Raw genomic sequence first — 20,563 nt, 5'->3', positions numbered from 1 at the left:
GTTGACTAGACCATAGAGAGGTACTTGATTCATGTAAACTGTGTCAATTATGTAAATAGTTGTAGTTTTCACTTGGCTTGGGATATATTATTTGAACTAGCAAGGCTTCTAATGGAGACATCATGTTGGATCCATTTTTAAGCTTTGAGAAAAATGAAGAATAAATAAAGATGACAAGACAACTTGGTTCTAATAGGGACCGAGGGATTCAGAAATTCTATTATACTTCATTTCCTAGATTCACTTGCTTCTGAGGCCCACCACACTTCTTGTCTTTGGGGATTTGTAGACACTATCCATATTGTTATTTCTTCTTTGTTCTTAAATTAAGTTTGAGTAAATGGATCTACTCCATGCACTCTACGATATTGGTTTCCAATGAAGAATTCATATTTTCATTTTGTGAAAGCAACAGGTCATACAAACTGTTATCAGTGGATTATTAAAGATAATTCACAGTAAGATAAACAAAACTCAGCCCAACTCAATGACTCTTAAGTTCATGTTGTTCCCTAGATTAATTTAACTCTAAAAATATCCACATTTTGTCTGCTAAAGTCATCCCAGCCTACTAAGATAGAAGCCTCTGTGATTTTCAGCAGCTATTTCTGTGCCTTATTAAGAGTTTGAGATTCAGAACAATTGCTTATTGAAAACAGGCATTGAGCATCCATATATTCATCTTCATCATAGAATCTGGGGAAGCGAAACTTCCTGTCCTCTTGCTGAGCTGGCCTTCTTTCAAGGACTCCATTCTAAATTGCTTTTGCAGAAAACATCTATCTCCTGTTGTCCTCATCTCCTCTTAAGGAAAAATTTCATTTTTTGGATCAATTTTCTATGCACAATTTATCATCACTAGAGCATCTTGATTGTTTATCTTCATGAACTGTTTCCCAGAAGTAATTGACATATATTAATTTTTTCTCTTCCAAATTAGCCATGAACCCAGCATTACTCATGTAATTTCCCAATAGCTCAGCGTTAGACTTTAGCTCTTAGCCTCCCTTTATGGAGGAAGCAAGCCTCACTTAAGTGATCCTATTACCACTGCCGAGCTCACTTGGCTCTTGTCCTGGGATGGGGGACCTCACAGTTCTATCATTCTATATTGCTTAAGCTCCCAGAAATCTGGATTCAGGCCATTCTTTAACTCCGTGATTATGTGTATAGCTTATGGTAAAATGCCTTTAGTGTAGTTTAAGCAAAGAATCCACCACTTGCTATCAATCCATCAATTCTAATAAATAAATACATTATCAACAAAAAACTTAAAAGGAATCATCTTGATGTCCAATGCTAGCAAGTTGTCTTCCTTAGATTATTTTCTTGTGCTATTCTTACACATGTACAGTTTTCATCTACCTTTACTAGTAGCAGATGCTATTTTGTATTTGGCTTTAAGTTCTAAGAAAACATTTTTTTCCATCTTTTATCATTTGATTGGTCATGCCTATCAGATTAGAAGTATTTGTTTCCAGTTACCTCTTAAAGCAAGGTTAAATCTCAATAGGGAGTAGGTCGGTGACAAGCTCACACTCATTCCACTTACCAAGCTTGTTGGTCACATGCAAACAAAAGCCTCCCTGGCAAGCATTGTTATGGATTCCAGAACATTAGTGTTGTTATTTTTGTTGTTGCCTGGTAGGAGATGAAAACATACCCATCTCTTTCTTGACAGTAATCTGTGTGGAAAACACTGAGGCTTTTTTTTGTTTTTTAAACTGAGTCCAGAGGTAGCAGAAAAAGTAGGTGGGAAATCACTGCAATGACATGTTTTGTGCTGGGACTGATACAGTCTAACAGGGAACAACATGCAGCACAGACCAAAGCAGTCTTTCCTCTGGGCAGTCCAAGGAAGGAGCCACTGTCTTCTTACCAGTGAGGTCCCAAATGTCCTTGTGACCACTTAAGATGGCACTTTCTCCTTCTGAGCACATTTGAGACTCAAAGGACTTTCAGCCTTTCTATCACTATTACTGGATATCTTCAGTTCTCATATGGATGCTCAGTGCTCACGGATTTCTCTCACATTCTTTTTGTGTTAGTATGGGGCTTGAACTCAGGGCCTGGGTGCTGTCCCTTAGCTTTTTCAATCATGAATGATGTTCTTCCACTTGAGCCACACCACCACTTCCAGCTATATGGTGGTTAATTAGAGATGAGTCTCACAGACGTTCCTGCCTAGGCTGGCTTTGAACCTCAGATCTCAGTCTCCTCTATAGTTAGAATTACAACTATGAGCCACCAGTGCCCTATTTATCAACTCTTTCTTACTATGAAGCTGTCTGGCCATAGACTCCAAATGGGCACTGACCCTTTAATGGTAGTGTCATTTCCTTCCTTACATTGGAAGGAATTCTAGGAAGGCGATTTTTTGTGTGTGTGAGTTTTCTTGAGGCCAGAATTTTTATACAAATTTGGCCTCAAAGGTGCCTGGTATATACTAAGTAACAGTCAAATTTCTGTTTGTGGAAAAACCTAAGATTCATTGTTTCTCCTTTTTCCTCTGAAAGCACAACCTTAAACCATATACGTTGGGTGTAGACATAAATCACTATTAAAATATGAATTATATCCTTCTTAGGGGAAAAAGGTAAAATTAAATGCAGTTGCTGTATTAAGAGCATACCTCCTTTCTTCAAGAAAATTATCTAACTTGAACTGCACCTTAAAATGAGGGACCTTGTCTGCATTGAAATGCACTTTAAAATCAGGGGCATGGTCTGCACATAGGCATCAGTGAGTAGTTGTTGGTCACACCAATATCTGATTTGAAAGCATTCTGAACATGCTTAACATAATGTGTTCCTAATGACAGACTGCAAAAAGCTCTTCTAGGAGGGACGATGACTTACAACAAATGAATCTGGGCCATGGAGTTTCTGGGCATATCAATTTCAGCTCCCATACCACCTGCTTTCTCTCCACTTGTCTTTGTTTTCAATGTTGCATTCAGTATGTATTTGGGGAAATACTTTGGACTGGCAATTCTAACAGGCTGCACTTTTCTTGCCTACCATGGGAGAAAATATCCACATAAACAGATGTTAGGACAAAGACAGGTGTTTTTCTTTGAACTCAGGGACCTAGACTCTGCCCCCTTTTCTTTTGCTCAAGATAAGCATTCTACTACTTGAGCCACAGCAGCATTTCTGTGTTTGTTTGTTTTTGGTATTTTATTAGAGATCAGGCTCATGGACATTCCTGAGCTGGCTTTGAACCGAGACACTCAGATTTCAGCCTTCTGAATTGCTAGGATTATAGGCAGGAGCCAACAATGCCCTGGGAAGGCAGTGTTGTTTTTTTGTTTTGTTTTGTTTTAAGAATACAAACTTTGTTTCTCCATTTGCTTAATGTACTAAAGTACTGCTTATATCAGCACTGAAGAACTTAAATTCACACACTATTGCATTGTCCAATGTAATAATAAGGAAAAGGAGGCATGGTTTGCATTTTTTTCCCTTCATGTACCTAGCATGAGACTTTGGTAGCACAGACTGTCTCAGTATGAGAAAAGACCTACTATCACAACTCAAATTATGGTTTTGAAAGATTACCAAGAGTCCTAAAATTTTCCTAAATAGGAATTTTAAATTAGTCTAGGGAAAGAAAAAGGTTTCAGAGGAATGACATTTGGTATTACATGAAGTAAAGGAAAACTAAACTTGTCTGTGAAAAAGTAATCTGGAGTCCTTCTAAATGGAACAGATGCCCTTCAAAACTATTTTCACGAGGTTTTCTCAGTTGTGCTATTTAGATTCACATGGATTCTGTTTTTTTTTCTTCTTCTTCTTTTTACCAAACATTACTATTAACTGCAGGTCTTCTAATGCTGTGCTGCTCAGTATAGTTCTGATTTGCCAATCAAAAGATGTTCCTTCCACTTTCAAGTTCAGGAAATCAAACACGAAAGTAATTATTGATAATTTTGCCAAAACCCATGGAAGATGCTGTAGTAGAACAAGAACCGTGGCCTCTGAACCCTGAAACTATTTTTGTTGTCCAGTATTTTAAGTTTATTTTTGTCTCATGTTCTACAAAAGAGCAGCGGTAAACATGCGATCATCAGCCTTCATAAGCTAAGCTTTGTTCCCGGGGGCATTAGAAGAATCTTGTACAAGAACTCTCTAAATGCCCTGAATACTTTGAATCCTAAGCTCTTTCCCAGAGAATCTTACTTTTCTGGATAACATTTATTCACTTGGGGGAAAGGAAAACCCAAAGTGGGTAACAATCAATCTTTCAGAAAACACAAGATGTTCTGGATGCATCAAAAAAAGTATACAGAATGTAAGAATGAGGGCTGGGTTTTTGTCCTGACACTAGGCAGATGGTACCATGATAAAAAAGATAATTTATAAGAGCTTTAAGGAAGCAAGAATAACTAGGTGGGGAGGGGAGGGAGAAAATTAGTAATTTTACATTTTAAGGTTATAAGTAGCTAGTTCAAAGCCAGCCTGAGCAGCAAAACCAGAAGTGAAGCTATAGCTCTATGGGTAAAATATTAGTTTTTTGAACACATACACAAAGCTAAACTGAAGTTATTATTTAGATATTCTAACTTACATTTTTCTTGGGTGATCTTTAGTATGAATGGCTCTCCCTCTTCTCCTAATGGTACCAGAGTTCAAACTCAAGACCTCGCACTTGCTAGACAGATGCTCTTACCACTGAGCCCCATCTCCAGCATGTTTTCTTACTGGTTATTTTTGGTGTGGATTCCCGCCTACGTGTGGACCTGGGCATAATCGGCTTGTGTTTGGCTTCTTGTCATAGCTAGAATCGCAGGTGTGCACTCTGCCTGGGCTTCTAATGACAAGGGGATTTTCCTGAATTTTCTGCGGGGCTGGCCTCAAACCACAGTCCTATCCATTTCAGAGTCCCAAGTAGGAATGATTACAAAACTGAGCCACCAGCACTCATCAGAATCTTATGTTTCCCAGATCTTACATGGAACAGTACAGAAAAACCCCTCTAACTTACTTTTTCCACATGAAGTAAGAGAAGATATTCAAGATGCTGTTATTTCCAGAAATCTACTTTTCTCTACACTTTAAGTTAAATGGATGCAGTATCTTCCTGATACTGTGCCAATGTAACTCAACAGTTAATATACACTATAATGCAAAAAGTATTATTATACAATGTCCTCAGCTAATTTCTAACTCAGTAATAGAGCCAATATGACCAGTTCTAAGATAAACCAGAATCACCTAGATGCCACACAAGAGAAACAAACACACAGTACCACCCACCACTCAGATGAGAAGGGCTGGGAACAGTATACAGAAGAAATAGCATTGGAGCTGAGCACCCAAGGCCAGAATCTTATCATGTTTTAAGGTAATGCAGAGAAAGGCCTTGGTGTCAACAACAGCTGGAGTTGGGTTGATCCTGCCTCATTACTTTAGATATATTGGTCTCACTGTCTTATCTATTTATAACATAGAGTATTATTGAAACCTTAAAAAATTATCTTAGTTGTGTTTGAAGCTTAACAAGAAGCAGTAATAATAAGGGTATCCCATAGCTGGTCCCCCATCAAATGAGGGAAGTTAGAATATTCCACCTTGGCTTGCTCAGTGCAGCATAAATACTTTTAGGGTCCAGACTTAGACTTCTGACATTGGACTTGGATCTAGTATTCAAGACCTGAAACTCAGAATGTGACAGAAACTGATGAACACATTACGATCAGGTTAACTAACCAGGCCAAGAAAATGTACACAAATCAAATAATATAGCTAGTTAAGTATATAGGGAAAAGTTAAATCTGTTGTGAGAAATAAATATCCTATCCTTGGGAAACTAGAGAGAAACCAGAACTCACATCTGGGGATAGCAATAAAATTCAGAATAACTCTTCTGAAATAATATTTGGTCAGAGATGGAACCTCTTCCCAGCCCTGACTTGACTCTAAGGAATTACACTAATAAAATGATCTCAAAGAAGGGAAAGCCTGTACAAGTTTATTACATCACTACAGAAACCCTGTGAGTTATCTTTTGTTCCCCACTCATGCCCTCAGCCCCAGCATAAGGAGTTTTCAATGCAGTGGTTGTAGCGGTCAGCTTATTCATCAAGGTACAGGCCTTATCTTCTCGACAGTGGCAGGCCCCATGGTCTCCTTGACACACTGGGGTTGTATTGCCGTGGTTCTGCTGTACTCCATCCTCTTCTTGCTGTCTCAGGACCTGTTCTTGGTGTTTTCTGCATGGGTACTCTGTCCTGACACCTACTTGGACTCACGCTTCTTGCTTTTCTTCCCAAGAAAGCCTACCTGTACCGGCTCAGCTCCTCCTCCCAATATTCCCTTTCTGTAAGTTCTATGTTCGCAATTGAAGAAATCAGTATATTAATGAAAGCTTAAGCAATTTATCTTCCCTTTGTACTCCATGCTGTCTCTCAGAGATTCAAATCAAGCAAACAGTTACTACTCTTAACTTCTTCATTAAACTCCCTGTGAGCATATCCCCTGCTGTAAAACAGGGCTGCGCGAGTTTCATCTTCATCACAGGGGACGGAGCGCATGTAGCTTGGAGACAGCCAGCCAGGATTTCTTTATGTTTCTTTCTTTTTTTTTTTTTTGGTGGGTCATGGGGCTTGAACTCTGGGTCTGGGTGTTGTCCCTGAGCTCTTCAGTTCAAGGCTACCGCCCTACTCTTTGAGCCACAGAGCCACTTTTGGTTTTGTGGTGGTTAGTTGGAGATAAAGAGTCTCACGGACTTTGGTGCCTGGGCTGGCTTTGAACCCTGATCCTCAGATCTCAGCCTCCTGAGTAGCCAGGATTACAGGCATGAGCCATGGCATCGGCTTGACAGTCAGGATTTCTAATTGACATGTATAAGCTGTGTGACTAGGGTAATTTATAGAACTTAATCAGAGCCTCCAAAAGGAAGTAGGCAACACTTGCCTTATATGGTATAGTCACATATAAAACCTAAAACAGTGCCTGGTGCACAAAAAGTAGTTAGAAAAGCCATGCATGGTGGCTCATGCCTGTAATCTTAACTACTCCAGAGGCTGTGATCTGAGGATCTCAGTTCAAGGACAGCCAAGGCACTAAAGTCTGTGAGACTCTTTTGTTTCAGTGATTTGCCAGAGGCTGGCATTGGATCACTGTCTTCTACCTCTCCTGCGAAACTGGTATTTCAGGAGCATCCCCACTGTACCTCGCCGCAAAGTGAAATCTGCATGTCAGGAAGATCATGGGAAATGTGGAGAATAGGATGCAGAGAAGCCAGAGAAAAGGCCAGTATTTAGTTTGTGGATGAGGGCAGTGGGGTTGCGGCAGACGGTCTAGATCTCAGAGTCATGGAAAGGGGCAGGAAACTGTCACAAGAGTCCAGAAGAGCAAAAATTTCCCAAAAACATTCATTCTAATAAGCACAGGGGAAGGATGAGGACTGATGGATCACACCTGTGATCTGAATTACTTAACAGTCTGAGACCTGGAGGAGAGAGGTTCAGAAAGTCCAAGAGAGTCCATTAGATAATCAGCAAAATGCAAGATGGCTCAACTAGATCATTGTACATGAGTGAAAAAGCCAAGTGCAAATATGAGGCCCTGAGTTCAAGCCCCAGTACCAGCATCTAAAACGACAGAAAAGAAACAATGAGAAAGAAAAGCAACTGTCAAGTTTGAGGACAAGAGGGGTCAAAGACATCATTTAAAAAGACATCAGTAAGCAAAACACAAGATCAAGACCTGGGATCCTTCCAAAGACGTGAAGCTATTACCATGGAGAAGAGAACTGAAACAATAAAAAAGATGTATCTCCAAAATACAGGGAGGAACTCAATAACTATAAGGAAATTATATACACTGGCAAGAAAGGGGAGAGGCTGGCTAAATAAAGGCTTTTCCAGCAAAGAAATAACATGGCATGAAAGAACAATAGCATCTATAAACATTTTATTCATGTACTGAGTTGGTGGTTTTAATCTATCAAAATCATTGTTTCTTCATTTATAAAAATTAGAACTCTTTAAAACAATGTCCCCAAATATCTGCTATGAAATTAAGCCAAATCTTTTCTTTTTATATATCAATAAATGTCCAGAGGAGACAAATAAAAAATTATTTATTTACATACTTCATGTCTCAAAAGTGTCAATGACATTTCAACAGAAAGTTAGAAAAGGCTTATAGACCTGCTTATCTCTTGCATTTGAGAGTTCCTTACAGGCTGGAATCTTGATGGCAGAACTTCAAAAACTCCATTCACTTTCCAAGGAAGTGCCAAACTTGCTCTGGTTAAAATAAGGGAAATGGTAGGGAAGGAGTGGAATAGTAGAAGAAGACAGAGAGGAAGAACAAATTTAATTAAAGACCTTTAGGAAGCATTTAGGCAGATAAAGAATAACCTTAGTAAATCATATTTCTGCTTTCAATACTACTTTCTTCTAAATTCTCATCTAAGTTTTGTTAGTTGGCTCAAACATTATGCAAAAAGACAAAAAAAAATCCTAGAACCAGGGCTGGGAACATGGCCTAGTGGTAGAGTGCTTGCCTACCATGCATGAAGCCTTGGGTTCACTTCCTTAGTACCACATACACAGAAAAAGCAGAACTGCTACTGTGACTCAAGTGGTAGAGTGCTAGCCTTGAGCAAAAGAAGCTCAGGGACAGTGCCCAGGCCCCTAGTTCAAGACCCAGGACTATAAAAAAATCTAGAACCTTCCCACCTTATTTTCTATACTTTATGGGTTTAGTCTCCAGTAAAAAAATGCAGACGTTAGTGTTCTTCCCATAAAATTTCACTGCCAGGGCCAGGAGTTTGACCTAGCATGCACAAAGACCCAGGTTCAACTCCTCGGTACCACATACATAAGAAAAAAAAAAAAGCCAGAAATGGTGTTGTGGCTCAAGTGGTAGAGCTCTAGCCTTGAGAAAGTCCAAGGACAGTGCCCAGGCCCTGAGTTCAAGCCCCAGGATTGGCAAAAAAAAAAAAAAAAAAAAAAAAAAATTCACTGCCATCAATCAACTACCTGAAAAGAGACACTATTATACTCTCAGAATTACAGCTTTGCTTTGCAGGGATTTGCTCAATTCTTTACATCTACTAAGGCATTCAAAGTAATAGTTATTATTTTCCTCTAAATTCGTAAGGTAAATAATTATTCTTGTAGCATTTTACACTAAAAATCCTTGCAATATCCCCCAAAACAAATGTGATGTACATATGCGTGCATTTGGAAAAATTTACCCAGAACATTATTACTTGATTTTCAAACAGCTTCAAATAATACTAATCAAGAACACAGATACATTGTAATGAACTTACTACCTGACAGATGAACTGTAACACTTCTATACATGACCCTGATAATAAAATACAATAAAAATAATTTTCAGTACTACACATTTTATTTTATTTTTTTGTCAGGATACATTTTATTTTTAAGGTCTTCAGTTAAAACTCATTACTTTTATAAAGTTGGGCTTGAACCCGGAGATTCACCAAAGCTGGGCAAGTGTTTTACCACATCAGCCCTATTTTTGTTCATCTGTTGTTTTTCAGGCAGGGTCTCTCTAACTTTGCTTGGGTTGGCCTTGAACTCAAGTCCTCCTTCCTCTGCCTTGAGAGTAGCTAGAATCATAGGTGTATACCACAGTATACCACAAGCGTGTAGTCTTTTACAAGTTTATCAGAACTGCAACTTAATTATACAAAAGTCATTGCAATAATTTTCTAGCCTAAAAGTAATAAATGCATTTCTCTTTATTTTCTAAAATTAGGAACTTTGGTATCTTAGAAAATCTCAGTATTTAAAATGTATGCCACTAATTTATATAATTTTTTGTTAATTATATACTTTTAGCTCTCATTACCATAATAAATAAACTTAGCTAACTTGCTCTTCAGAATCTAAAATATACTTTACCTTCAACATTACTGTCTTTATTCACTGAAGATGTTGCTACCTGAAAAGAACAGGAAAACAAATCTGTCGTAAATTATATTTGAATGTGAAAAATGAACTCAAAAATAATTTCTAATCAGAAAAAAATATTCCCTTTTGCCTTTTATTATCATTGCTCATTCTTTCCCACAAAGAACCACAGATGGAGAGTCAAGTGAAAGAGTGCACACTGGCAAGCATTTCCTAACAAAATCTCAAGGGAACCACTAAGGGCTTAGGACTCAGAGCAGGAAGCTTCCTTTCAGTTGCTTCCAAGGCTGATGTCTTAGGAATGAAAAGTCAAACATAACACATGCAAACACATGGCATGTGTGTGCATGAAGATGCTATATATATAATTTAGCTGTATTCCAGAACTTGCCTTTTCAATTTATTTTGGTGGCCAAGGTCAAGATTCTTAGAACAGAGAAAATATAATCTACAGAACCCACATCTGAAAGATTTTCCTGAGATAAAAGGCTTTTTAAATTAACAACAATATCTTTAACATTTTACCAAAGAAATCCAATATTCATAGGGAAGGCATAAAGCCTATTATGTAGTTTAATAAATCATTAGAAAGGACTGTGTAACTTTTCAGTAAATTAGGTACTAACTGATCCATGTGAGAGGTAGAACATGCCAGCCACAGCCCATTTATAACAACTTCCTTCTTATAATAACAAACCTTTTAAGATTCACATTTAATAATTATACTTTCTAATTCTCTGATTGTGTCTATCCATCCTTACTATAAAAGACCTGAGGAGGACAGCAGACACAAATGGAATACTACATGCCATATACATAAACATCTAACAGTTAAAATAGTCCAAGTTAGCAAAGTAAGCAACAGGATATAGAATATATCTGGCCCAGTTATCTTGGTATGACCCCCCCTTTTTTTTTTTAAATGATGTGAGAGCTCCATTTACAATTCTAGACACTTCAGAGGCATGTGACTTGACTTGGAAACAGGCACGTGGCCCTGGTTTTGTCTCCCTCAAACATAGGCAGAAATCCCAGATGGCACACCTGTGCCTGTCCTACCTCCAAATGGTCATTCACTGGCCCCTGCAGAAGAAATGGTGCGCATACAGTCCACACAGAAGTGTGGAAGTGTGGATCTGGGATATTTGGCAGATGCAGGGCCTGGTTTTTCCCAGGCTCTGGAAATAGGACTAAAGCTGTCTGGACAAAGACTTCCACAGTCTTGGGTAGTCAAAAAATACCTCAAATGAGGACTCCTGATGAGTCCATAATTTTGGCTCCTTAGTCTTTCTGCTCTGTGAAAAAGGGATGTAACTTTTCAAAGTAGAACCTCTCTGAAAAAGCAGACCTGAGGCAGGCCCCTTGCTTTGGGTAAGAAACCCAGTAGAAAGAAAAGTTTGATTTTTCTCAAGATTATATGAGTTTAGAGCCAAGCATAGAGGCTCTTGCCTATAATCCTAGCTACTCAGAAGGCTGAGATCTGAAGATCAAGGTTCAAAACCAGCCTGGGCACAAAAGGACCTGAGACTCTTATCCCCAATTAACCTCTAGAAAATGGGAAGTGGGGCTTGTCTCAATGGTAGGGCGGTAGCCTGGAGCTGAAGAGCTCAGGGACAACGCCCAGGCCGAGTTCCAACTTCTGAATAAAACTGCTCTCCATAAGTAAGTAGAAGACATAGGTGTGGTCCTCATTTTATTAGGAAAGTCTGACAAAAACAAAGACAATGGACTCTCTTAAAAGGAATTTTGCAGTAGGATGTTTACAGACTTCGTACAAATGACTCGCCTGGGTTGCTAGCCTACCTTCACTGCAGATTTGGGACAGTGTCTATAATCTCATAAGCCAAACTCTGACAATAAACCTCTTCATATGCAGTCATCTGTTGTTTAACAACAGGTATAAATTCTGAGATGTACCAAAAAGACAGTAGTGCAACACCAGCAAAAGGCAAATAAAACTATTAATGAAATTAAATCTTGACAATAGCTCAAAACCTAGATACATAAGGCCATATAGGATGAGGTTGTATGAAAGGATCTCCAGGATATGGAAACAAGAGCTTTATCTTGTATGATTGTTGTTCTTAATGAACTATGTTATTTCTTTTCTCTTTTGTTGCCCTTTGGTTAATCTCATATTGTTACAGTATCTGACTTTGTTACCTGGTATATTGTATATACGTTTATTTGATTATTTGAAATAGGAAAGGGAAGGGGGGGAACCGAGATGATTGGAAGTGGGTGGGGGAGAGAAATGGGGACAAAAACACGAGAAGGGGTATCAATGTGTGAGAAGTAATGCACCTACTATCTGGCGAATGTAACTGTAACCCCTCTATATATTACAATAGAATTAATTTTTTGAAAAAGAAGTTAAATCTAACTCATATTATGTTTTCTTCACCTTTGCTCTAGAACTCCAGTAGTTTTCCACTTCATTCAGAAAAAGAAACCTGGGGCCTGGAGTTTAGTCTAGTAGTAGAGTGCTCGTCTAGCATGTACAAAGACCCAGGTTAGAGTTCTCAGTACCATATACATAGAAGAAGCTGGAAATGGTGTTGTGGCTCAAGTGGTAGAGCTTTAGCCTTGAGAAAGCCCAAGGACAGCATTAAGGCCCTGAGTTCAAGCCCTGGGACTGGCAAAAACGGAAGGAAGGAAGGAAGGAAGGAAGGAAGGAAGGAAGGAAGGAAGGAAGGAAGGAAGGAAGGAAAAAAGAAAGAAACCTGCCTCTACTTCTATCCTTAGATCCAAACATTTCCTGTCTGAGCTCCCTCTTCTCCAGACTCTCTGTCTTCCAGGAGTTAGTACAGTCTTCTTGAACACTCCCTGAACTGAATATGAGGCATCTGCAGTGCTCTTCCTTCCAGTGGTTAGTTGGCTCATTGCTTTACTTTCTATAATGTTGAGCTCAAATGGCAGCTCTCTTCTCACAGGTTGTGAGCACCTTTTATATAACTACAATTCTCATCATTCTCCAGGAATGTTAGCCCCTCTCTCTGCTTCCTTTTTATAGCAGCATTTTTGGTGTACTGACGTACTATGTATGTCCTGCATTGCTTATAAGAAAGTATGCACTAAAATCAGATCTCCATCTCCACAAATAAAATCTGATCTTCACCAAGGAGAGGGGTTTTTGCATTTTTAACATTGCATACTCATCTTTAATACTGCACCCCCAGCATGGAACTCTTACCACACAGCAGGCCCTAATTAAATAGTTAATGACTTAGTAGAAAATAAAAACCTTGAGAAATTAAAGGCAGCCATAATGAGCAAATAACATTTATGAACATTTTAGCTGATCCTAAAGTAAAAACCTAAATTCATTAGTTTTTACCTCACAATTAGTTTTTAAAAGCCCTTAATTTATAAATAGGGTTTCAATTCTAAGATGCCTGCTGAATGCTTCCTTAGATACCTACACTACTTATATGAATAGTAATTTTTTTTAATTTAGTATTCTCCAAATGAAACCTTTATACAGCATTGTCACTGGGACATGTAAAAGTCTATGGATGTCTTCCTGGCTTGGAGAAGGAACACTATGAGATAGGTGAACTAAGTGGAAATAAAAATGGTACTGCTGTAGGAAAAAACTAGGAGAAAAAGGGGTGAAATTGTCTAAAAAGAAATGTACTTTTTACCTTACTTAAATCCTTCTGGACATCTCCCTTACAATACAAAAAAAAAAAAAAAAACAACAACCAGGAGTTTGGCCTAGTGGTAGAGTGCTTGCTAGCATGCACGAAGATCCGGGTTCAATTCCTCAGTACCACATACATAGAAAAAAGCCAGAAGTGGTGCTGAGGCTCAAGTGGTAGAGCTCTAGGCTTGAGAAAGTCCAAGGACAGGGCTCAGGCCCTGAGCTCAAGCCCAGGACTGGCAAAAATCAAATCAAAACAAAACAAAACAAAAAACAAAAACAAAAAGAAAAGGGCACTCTGAATCTATTTTATTTCCTTCTTTTTCCTCCAGCCAACATTCATCAACACCAAGGGCCAGTCCCCACACAGAAACTATACATGACAGATGACTCATGGAAATATGTACATAATAATGAACTCCTGATGCCTAGAAACATTTGAAAATGCTATTTAAAAATTCAATAAAGGGGGGCCAGGAGTTTGGCTTAGTGGTAGAGTGCTTGCCTAGCATGCATGAAGACCCAGGTTTGATTCCTCGGTACCACATACGTAGCAAAAAGCCAGAAGTGGTGCTGTGGCTCAAGTGGTAGAGCTCTAGCCTTGAGAAAATCCAGGGACAGTGCTCAGGCCCTGAGCCCAAGCACAGGACTGGCAAAAAAAACCAAAAAAACAAAAACCTTCAATAAAGGGCCGGGAGTGTGGTCTAGCAGCGTAGTGCTCACCTAGCATGCATGAACCCCTAGCTTTGATTCCTTGGTACCACATACACAGAAAAAGGCCAAAAGTGGCACTGTGGGCTCAGGTGGTAGAGCACTAGCCTTGAGAAAGCTCAAAGACAAAGCCTGGGCCCTGAGTTCAAGTCCTAGGACTGGCCAAAAAAAATAAAAAATAAAAAATAAATAAAAAAGGTGCCAGGAGTTTGGCCTAGTGGTAGAGTGCTTGCCTAACATACACTAAGACCAGATTTGATTCCTCAGTACCACATACAAAGAAAAAGCTAGAAGTGGTGCTGTAACTCACATGGCAGAACTCTGGCCTTGAGAAAACACAGGGAGAATGGTCAGGTCCTGAGCCCTGGCCCCAGGACTGGCAAAAAAAGAAAAAAAAAAAAACAACACACACACACACACACACACACACACACACACACTCACACAGAATTAAGGCTAGAGGTATAGTTCAAAGGGAAAAGGCCTATCTAGCAAGCATGAGGCTGTCAGTTCAACTCCCAGTACCAATAAGAAAAAAGCAAAGCCAAAAAAACCCAATACCAAACACAAATAAAACCAAAAGAATAAAGCAAAGCCAGACCGAGGTCCTATAATCCTAGTTACTCAGGAGGCTGAGATCTGAGGATCTAGGTTTAAAGCTAGCCCCGCCCCCACCCTTCAACTAAAGTCCATGAGACTTATCTTCAGAAAACCGAAGTGGCACTGTGGCTCAAGGGGTAGGGCAGTAGCCTTGAGCTAAAGAGCTCAGGGACAATGCCCAGGCCCAGAGTTCAAGTCCCAGCACTGAAAAAAGAATAAATTAAATCCCATGAAATTATTCCCTGGAATAAAGATGATAATTTTTTTTAACATTATGCTTTCCAATAGAGCTGGAACTATTTCATTGCTATATATTTCAGTATTTCCATGAGACTTCCCAGGACACTTATTCAATTAGAGGGTGCTGTAGATACTTTCTCCGTACCGACTCGACTAATGATCTTGCTTCCTCTTGAGTGCAATGGAAAGGGCTATCACACACTTGCACATTTGTGCTGCAGAGCAAAAGAGAACAGTGTTAAATACAATGCAAAATATGCAATTGCCAAAAAAGAAAACCAACTCCAACTTGACTGTGTAATTTCAGTCAATGAGCAGGAACTGAATGGATATAAATCAAGACTATTAAAGTAATACTGTACTGTCTAGAATTTAAAAATTCCGAATAATATATAAATCCTAACAATTTTCTGGCATGTATATAAACCCATACAACTCCAATTCACTTACATTACAGAAAAGTAAAAGTTGATCCATAGCATGTGAGAAATTTTCCTCTATATGATAAATATTTTAACTAGTAATGGAAGGTGATTTTCTTTTTCAGATTAAAGATAACAAGAAGCTATATGAAGATTAAAAATAGACAACTATAGATCAGTTTGGGAAGGCAGAAAAACTCATCAGTCAGGGTAGGTAAAGTCCAGGCCTTTCCTGGCTGCCACCACACAAGGCGTGCTTCCAGATTAATGAAGAGGGACTATTTTCCCCCAGTTACTAAGGCTGAACTTTCAACATTTCTTTAAAGAAACCGGCATATTAAAATTGATAAAGGAAACTAAGTATGGTAGCTCACGCCTATAATCCTAGCTATTCAGGAGGCTGAGATCTGAGGATCGAGGTTCAAAGCCAGCCCAGGCACTAAAGATCTTGAGACTCTTATCTCCAATTAACCACTAGAAAACTAGAAGTGTGGCTATGACTTAAGGGGTAGAGTGCTAGCCTTGAGCCGAAGAGCTCAGGGACAACACCCAGGCCCAGAGTTCAAGGCCCATGATTGGGGTAGAGGGATGGGGGGAGAATTTGGGTTTAAATACTCTTTACTAAAGGTTACTTTAAATGAAGAGTATAATGTATTTTATAGGGTTCTTGAAATTAATAGAAAAACACATATAAGACACTCAAATTGTGGAACTGTATAGTACTCAGTAAATGTTACTATTATAATGCATTCCCTCTTATTCTCTAGATGGGCTACTGCAAGAAAACACCATAATTTAGAAATAAAGTTCCCTTCAGAGCAAAGATAATTAGAATCAGCTAAGAAGGAATGATGGCAGACAGTGGATAACTGGGAAACAACTGAGCCATGGTAGGGGATGCTATCAACTTTAGGAAGTGTAGCTGTGTGTTGATGAGTGAATTCCTTCCGTTTCTCTGGATTCAGAGGGGCCACAATGTTGGGGGGCTCTTCCCACCAGGTTCCCACACTGACACTCACCATGAATCCTTTATTGTCAGCTGTAGTTATCACTACCATTTCACAACATAAGCAGTAATCACTCTCACTGATAAAAGGAGTATAAGTGCTACTGTGTAAACCTCACAGGCTCACAATTAGGGAGTCTGTAAACAATATCAAGGCTATATAAAGCCTCAACAGAGGTAAACTACTAGGTGCCAAATCAGATGAAAGAAAAAAAGAACACTAAAATATGTAAGTTTCTTTTTTGCTGATGGTACTTGGGATTTGAAACTCAAGACCTTTTGTTGCTGGTCAAATGCTCTTCCACTTGAACCAATCTCCCAGCCCCTGGTTTATTTTAGTTATTATTCAAATATGGACTTGTTTTTGCCCAGGATGACCTGAATCACGATCCTCTTCTTCGTATCTTCCACGTAATGGGGATGACAGGCATGCACCACCATGCTAAGCTTACTAGATTTGGTTATGGGGTCTCACTAATTTCTGCCTGGGCTACCCTGAAACATGGTTCCTCTTAATCGCTACCTCTCTAGCAGCTGGAATTACAGCACTGTTCCCATCCTGCAACAGTTTTCAAGTTGCAAGAAATTTAAATATTATAAAAAATCTTTATTTTTTTATTCTGCTATATTAGTGTATGTAGAGAAAAATCTACATGGGATCCACACAGAAAAGATCTGAGGCCCACATCCAAAGACTGGCAAATAAATATTTTAAATGTTTAAGATTAAAGTTTAAGTTATGTATGTTACATGTAACTACTGTTTGACTCCTCTTACTCAGCTAATAATCCTGATTGTGTTGGACAAGATTTACTAAGAAATGATGCTGGTGGTATGTTGGGAAGGATGGGGAAAAAGAAAGGTGAAAGGGGCAACACCAATCAATATGTACTGAACTCATAAACTGACATGCTGAATGGTAAATCCTCTGCACAACTATTTAAAAATAATGAATGAAATAGCATCACTCACACAGAAAAGACAATTTTGGGGAGTGTGCATGATTCAAGTGGTAGAACATCTGCCTGACAAATGCTAGGTCCTTAGTTCAAACCTCAGTAATGCCATAAAGAAATACCCCAGGACAAAAATTGTAATCCTAGTTACTCAAGAGGCTAAGATCTGAGGATCATGGTTCAAAGCCAGCCTGAGCAGTCCATTGTCTAACCAAAAAGCTGAAAGTAGAGCTGTGCCTCAAGTGGCAAGCACTATTAGTGAAAAAGCTAAGGGACTTGAGTTCAAGCTCCAATACTGGCACAAACAAAGCAAAACAAAACAAAAGACAAATGCTTACCATTTTATAGCTCCTCCATCACACTTCTTCATAAGCAATGCTTTCCAACATTCATGAGCAGATTTAATGACTTCAAGGGCAAAAGCCTAGGTTCAACCAAGAACAGATATGGCAATCACATTGTTATGTTAACCCAGAACTAATCTCACTATAACACTTACCTGTTACATGATCAGGAGCTCCAGAGCCAGGATAACTTAAGCATACACCTGGCTTTCTTATTTGCCAAAGTGCAACAATTCTAGGGGTATTCTTAACCTCACTAACTAAATGAGTACAAGAGATAAATCTGTCTCAGGGGCTGTGGATCACATCAGCCCTACCAGTTGTTGGCCTATGGCTGCTTTAATAAATATTGCAATGACAGACTAAACTATGGGACCTAGAAAGCCTTCTGTGTATCTAGGATTATAGGCATGAGCCACTGTGTCCAGCTGGGAAATTTAAAATTTAAAATAAAAGCTCTCTCAGAGCTACTGTTGGCTAAGATAATGGAGAATAGTTTAATTTTCAACAAGGCAGTGCTGGGAAATCTTGCTTAAGATATAAGATAAGAAAAATAATTCATTGTCTGAATCATACAAGAAAAAACTTTCAGCCAAATATGTTCAGTTAATTCTAAGTACTTGGAAAACATTCCAGAATTTGCTTAAGGAGCTGGCAGAAAAATCCTAGAATAGAAAAAAATAGAAGCCATCCTTTGAATCGTGCTAAAGAAATGCAATTAAAAATTTTTTTAAGTTTGACTCCATGTTTTTTGTTTTTGTGGTAATTCTGGGCTTGAACTCAGAACCTGGGAACTGTTCTAAGGTTTATTTTCTTTGTTCAATACTAGTACTCTACCACTTGAGCCACAGTTCCACTCCCAGCTTTTTGCCAGTTAACTGGAGATGATCCTCAGATTTTCTGCCCGGGCTGGCTTCAAATCATGATCCTTAGATCTCAGGCTTCTGAGTACCTAAATCAGGCATGGGCCACCAGCACCTAGAAGGCTCCATGTTTTTAACCTTGCAGTAAAGAGCAATGTACAAAATGACTGTACTATGAAGGAGTTATAAAAATGACCCAGTCTTCAGAGAAGAATTGACAACTCACTCTTCCTAAATTCATGACATGATGGAACTACCCTATGTCAATAAAGGGATACAAAATACATATTTACAGGGACATACATAAAAATAATTTATCATACTGATTTCACACACTCTTTTATCATTCTTATGTAAATTTTAAGCTCTCATTATTGTGTCTCATTTCACTTATAAAACATGTTTTACTTACTAGTACCAGTTTAGAAGTTTGTGGGCAATTGCAACTTACTGTAACAATCTGAAAAACTCTGTGACTTCATGGTCTATTTTCTCCATTGGTAGCACATTACAATTTATGGTGACTGCAGCATTCTACTAGAAAAATCCTGACAGTAAGGAAACCCAGGCTTCTTAATTACTTTGTAGCTTATCTTAATCAGGTCAGGATGAACAGTCAAGAAGGAGGCCTCTATGGAATTACATTAAGGATAAGTATCTTTCTCCTCAAAAGAGTAAAAGGAGAGTTTTTCTTCATAGAAAATTTGCAAAGTTAAACTGATCATAGAATTCCTTCATTTTCTGAGAAAGTGTACAAATTTTACATGAGATGACTCACATGGCTATTTCTCAGCCTTTTGGATTTACTTAGATCTGAATTATGTCCTTAAACATGCAATAATAAAGCACTTTTGTCATTATACTTATACACACATTCACATTAAAAAACACAAATGAAAGAAGTATTTGTGCACAACAGCAGGAGGTACATTTAAAAGTAATAATTCTTATGTTTACCTTGTTTTTGAATTCTCCATTAAAAGCAAACTTGTTTTCTGCTTTTCCTTCTGGTACCTTATAAAACCTGAGCCAATTCAGAGTAGCTTCCAAGTAACCTGGTTTGAACTTCTCTACATCATCAATATCTGTAAAGGAAAAACAACAACAACAAAATATTTTGTTAAAAAACACACTTCATTTCATTTAGCGCTAAGGTCCCAGACTACAACAGCAAGGAAATAGCCCTCTTCTCTCTATAAAATACTGTTTCTTCATTCTACATTTACTGAGCACCTTCAGACCACATGGTCATGTTTGGGTATATGCAGTTAATGGATAAATAAGGAGAGAGAAAGAAAACACCACAAAAACTGGGAGGTACAAGGGCCAATCAGACAAGGAGAAAGGTAGAAAGAAAATCACATGAAGGCAAGGGTGTGTACCCACAAAAATGGCTTTGCATAGCTGGGACCTGGCTGCTAGGAGGAAGTGGAAAAGGAGACACCAGGAAGGGCCAGGTCACTGAGGAACATGTACATTTTACTAAGGGATCAAGAGCATTTTACAGACATTGGCGGGATTAAACCAGTGAAAGTGAAAGTTAACCATGGATGAGGCCTAATCAGATGAGAACACACTAAAGCTGTGTGTAAATGCATTTTTACCCAGATATTTATTAGGTTCTATGTGTCTGTCTCTGTTCCAAGTAAAAGTGTACTAGCTAGCACAAAGCTCACACCTCTGTTTGCATCACCAAGCATCATGTGTTTATTCCCCAGGCATTTATGTTTGTAATTTTGTTATAACTACGAAATATCACGAATATTATACAAACCAATGGTATTAACAACCCAAGAGTTCTGAGAATGGGGGGGCAATACTTAAGTGGGGGAGAACTTACATGTCAAGTGCAAGGCTCAGACACCCTCCCCCTGCAA

General features: G+C 38.7%; 1 protein-coding gene across 1 annotated transcript in view; it reads right to left on the bottom strand.

The window, feature by feature from the left end:
- Positions 1 to 8,071: 8,071 nt before the first annotated feature.
- Positions 8,072 to 20,563, bottom strand: part of Ppa2 (inorganic pyrophosphatase 2) — a 45,865-nt gene continuing 33,373 nt past the window's right edge. The window contains exons 8-12 of the mRNA XM_090356729.1: positions 19,644 to 19,771; positions 17,818 to 17,903; positions 15,241 to 15,310; positions 9,893 to 9,932; positions 8,072 to 8,257 (exon numbers count right to left, since the gene is read on the bottom strand). Coding sequence (XP_090212855.1) covers positions 8,229 to 8,257; positions 9,893 to 9,932; positions 15,241 to 15,310; positions 17,818 to 17,903; positions 19,644 to 19,771 — 353 coding nt within the window. The 3' untranslated portion in view covers positions 8,072 to 8,228. The remainder of the gene's footprint in view (positions 8,258 to 9,892; positions 9,933 to 15,240; positions 15,311 to 17,817; positions 17,904 to 19,643; positions 19,772 to 20,563) is intronic.

This window comes from Megascapheus bottae, chromosome 23 (genome assembly GCF_031878675.1).
Source record: "Megascapheus bottae isolate mThoBot1 chromosome 23, mThoBot2.hap1, whole genome shotgun sequence".
NCBI classification, from domain to species: domain Eukaryota; kingdom Metazoa; phylum Chordata; class Mammalia; order Rodentia; family Geomyidae; genus Megascapheus; species Megascapheus bottae.
This window is presented reverse-complemented; position numbering and strand designations above follow the sequence as displayed.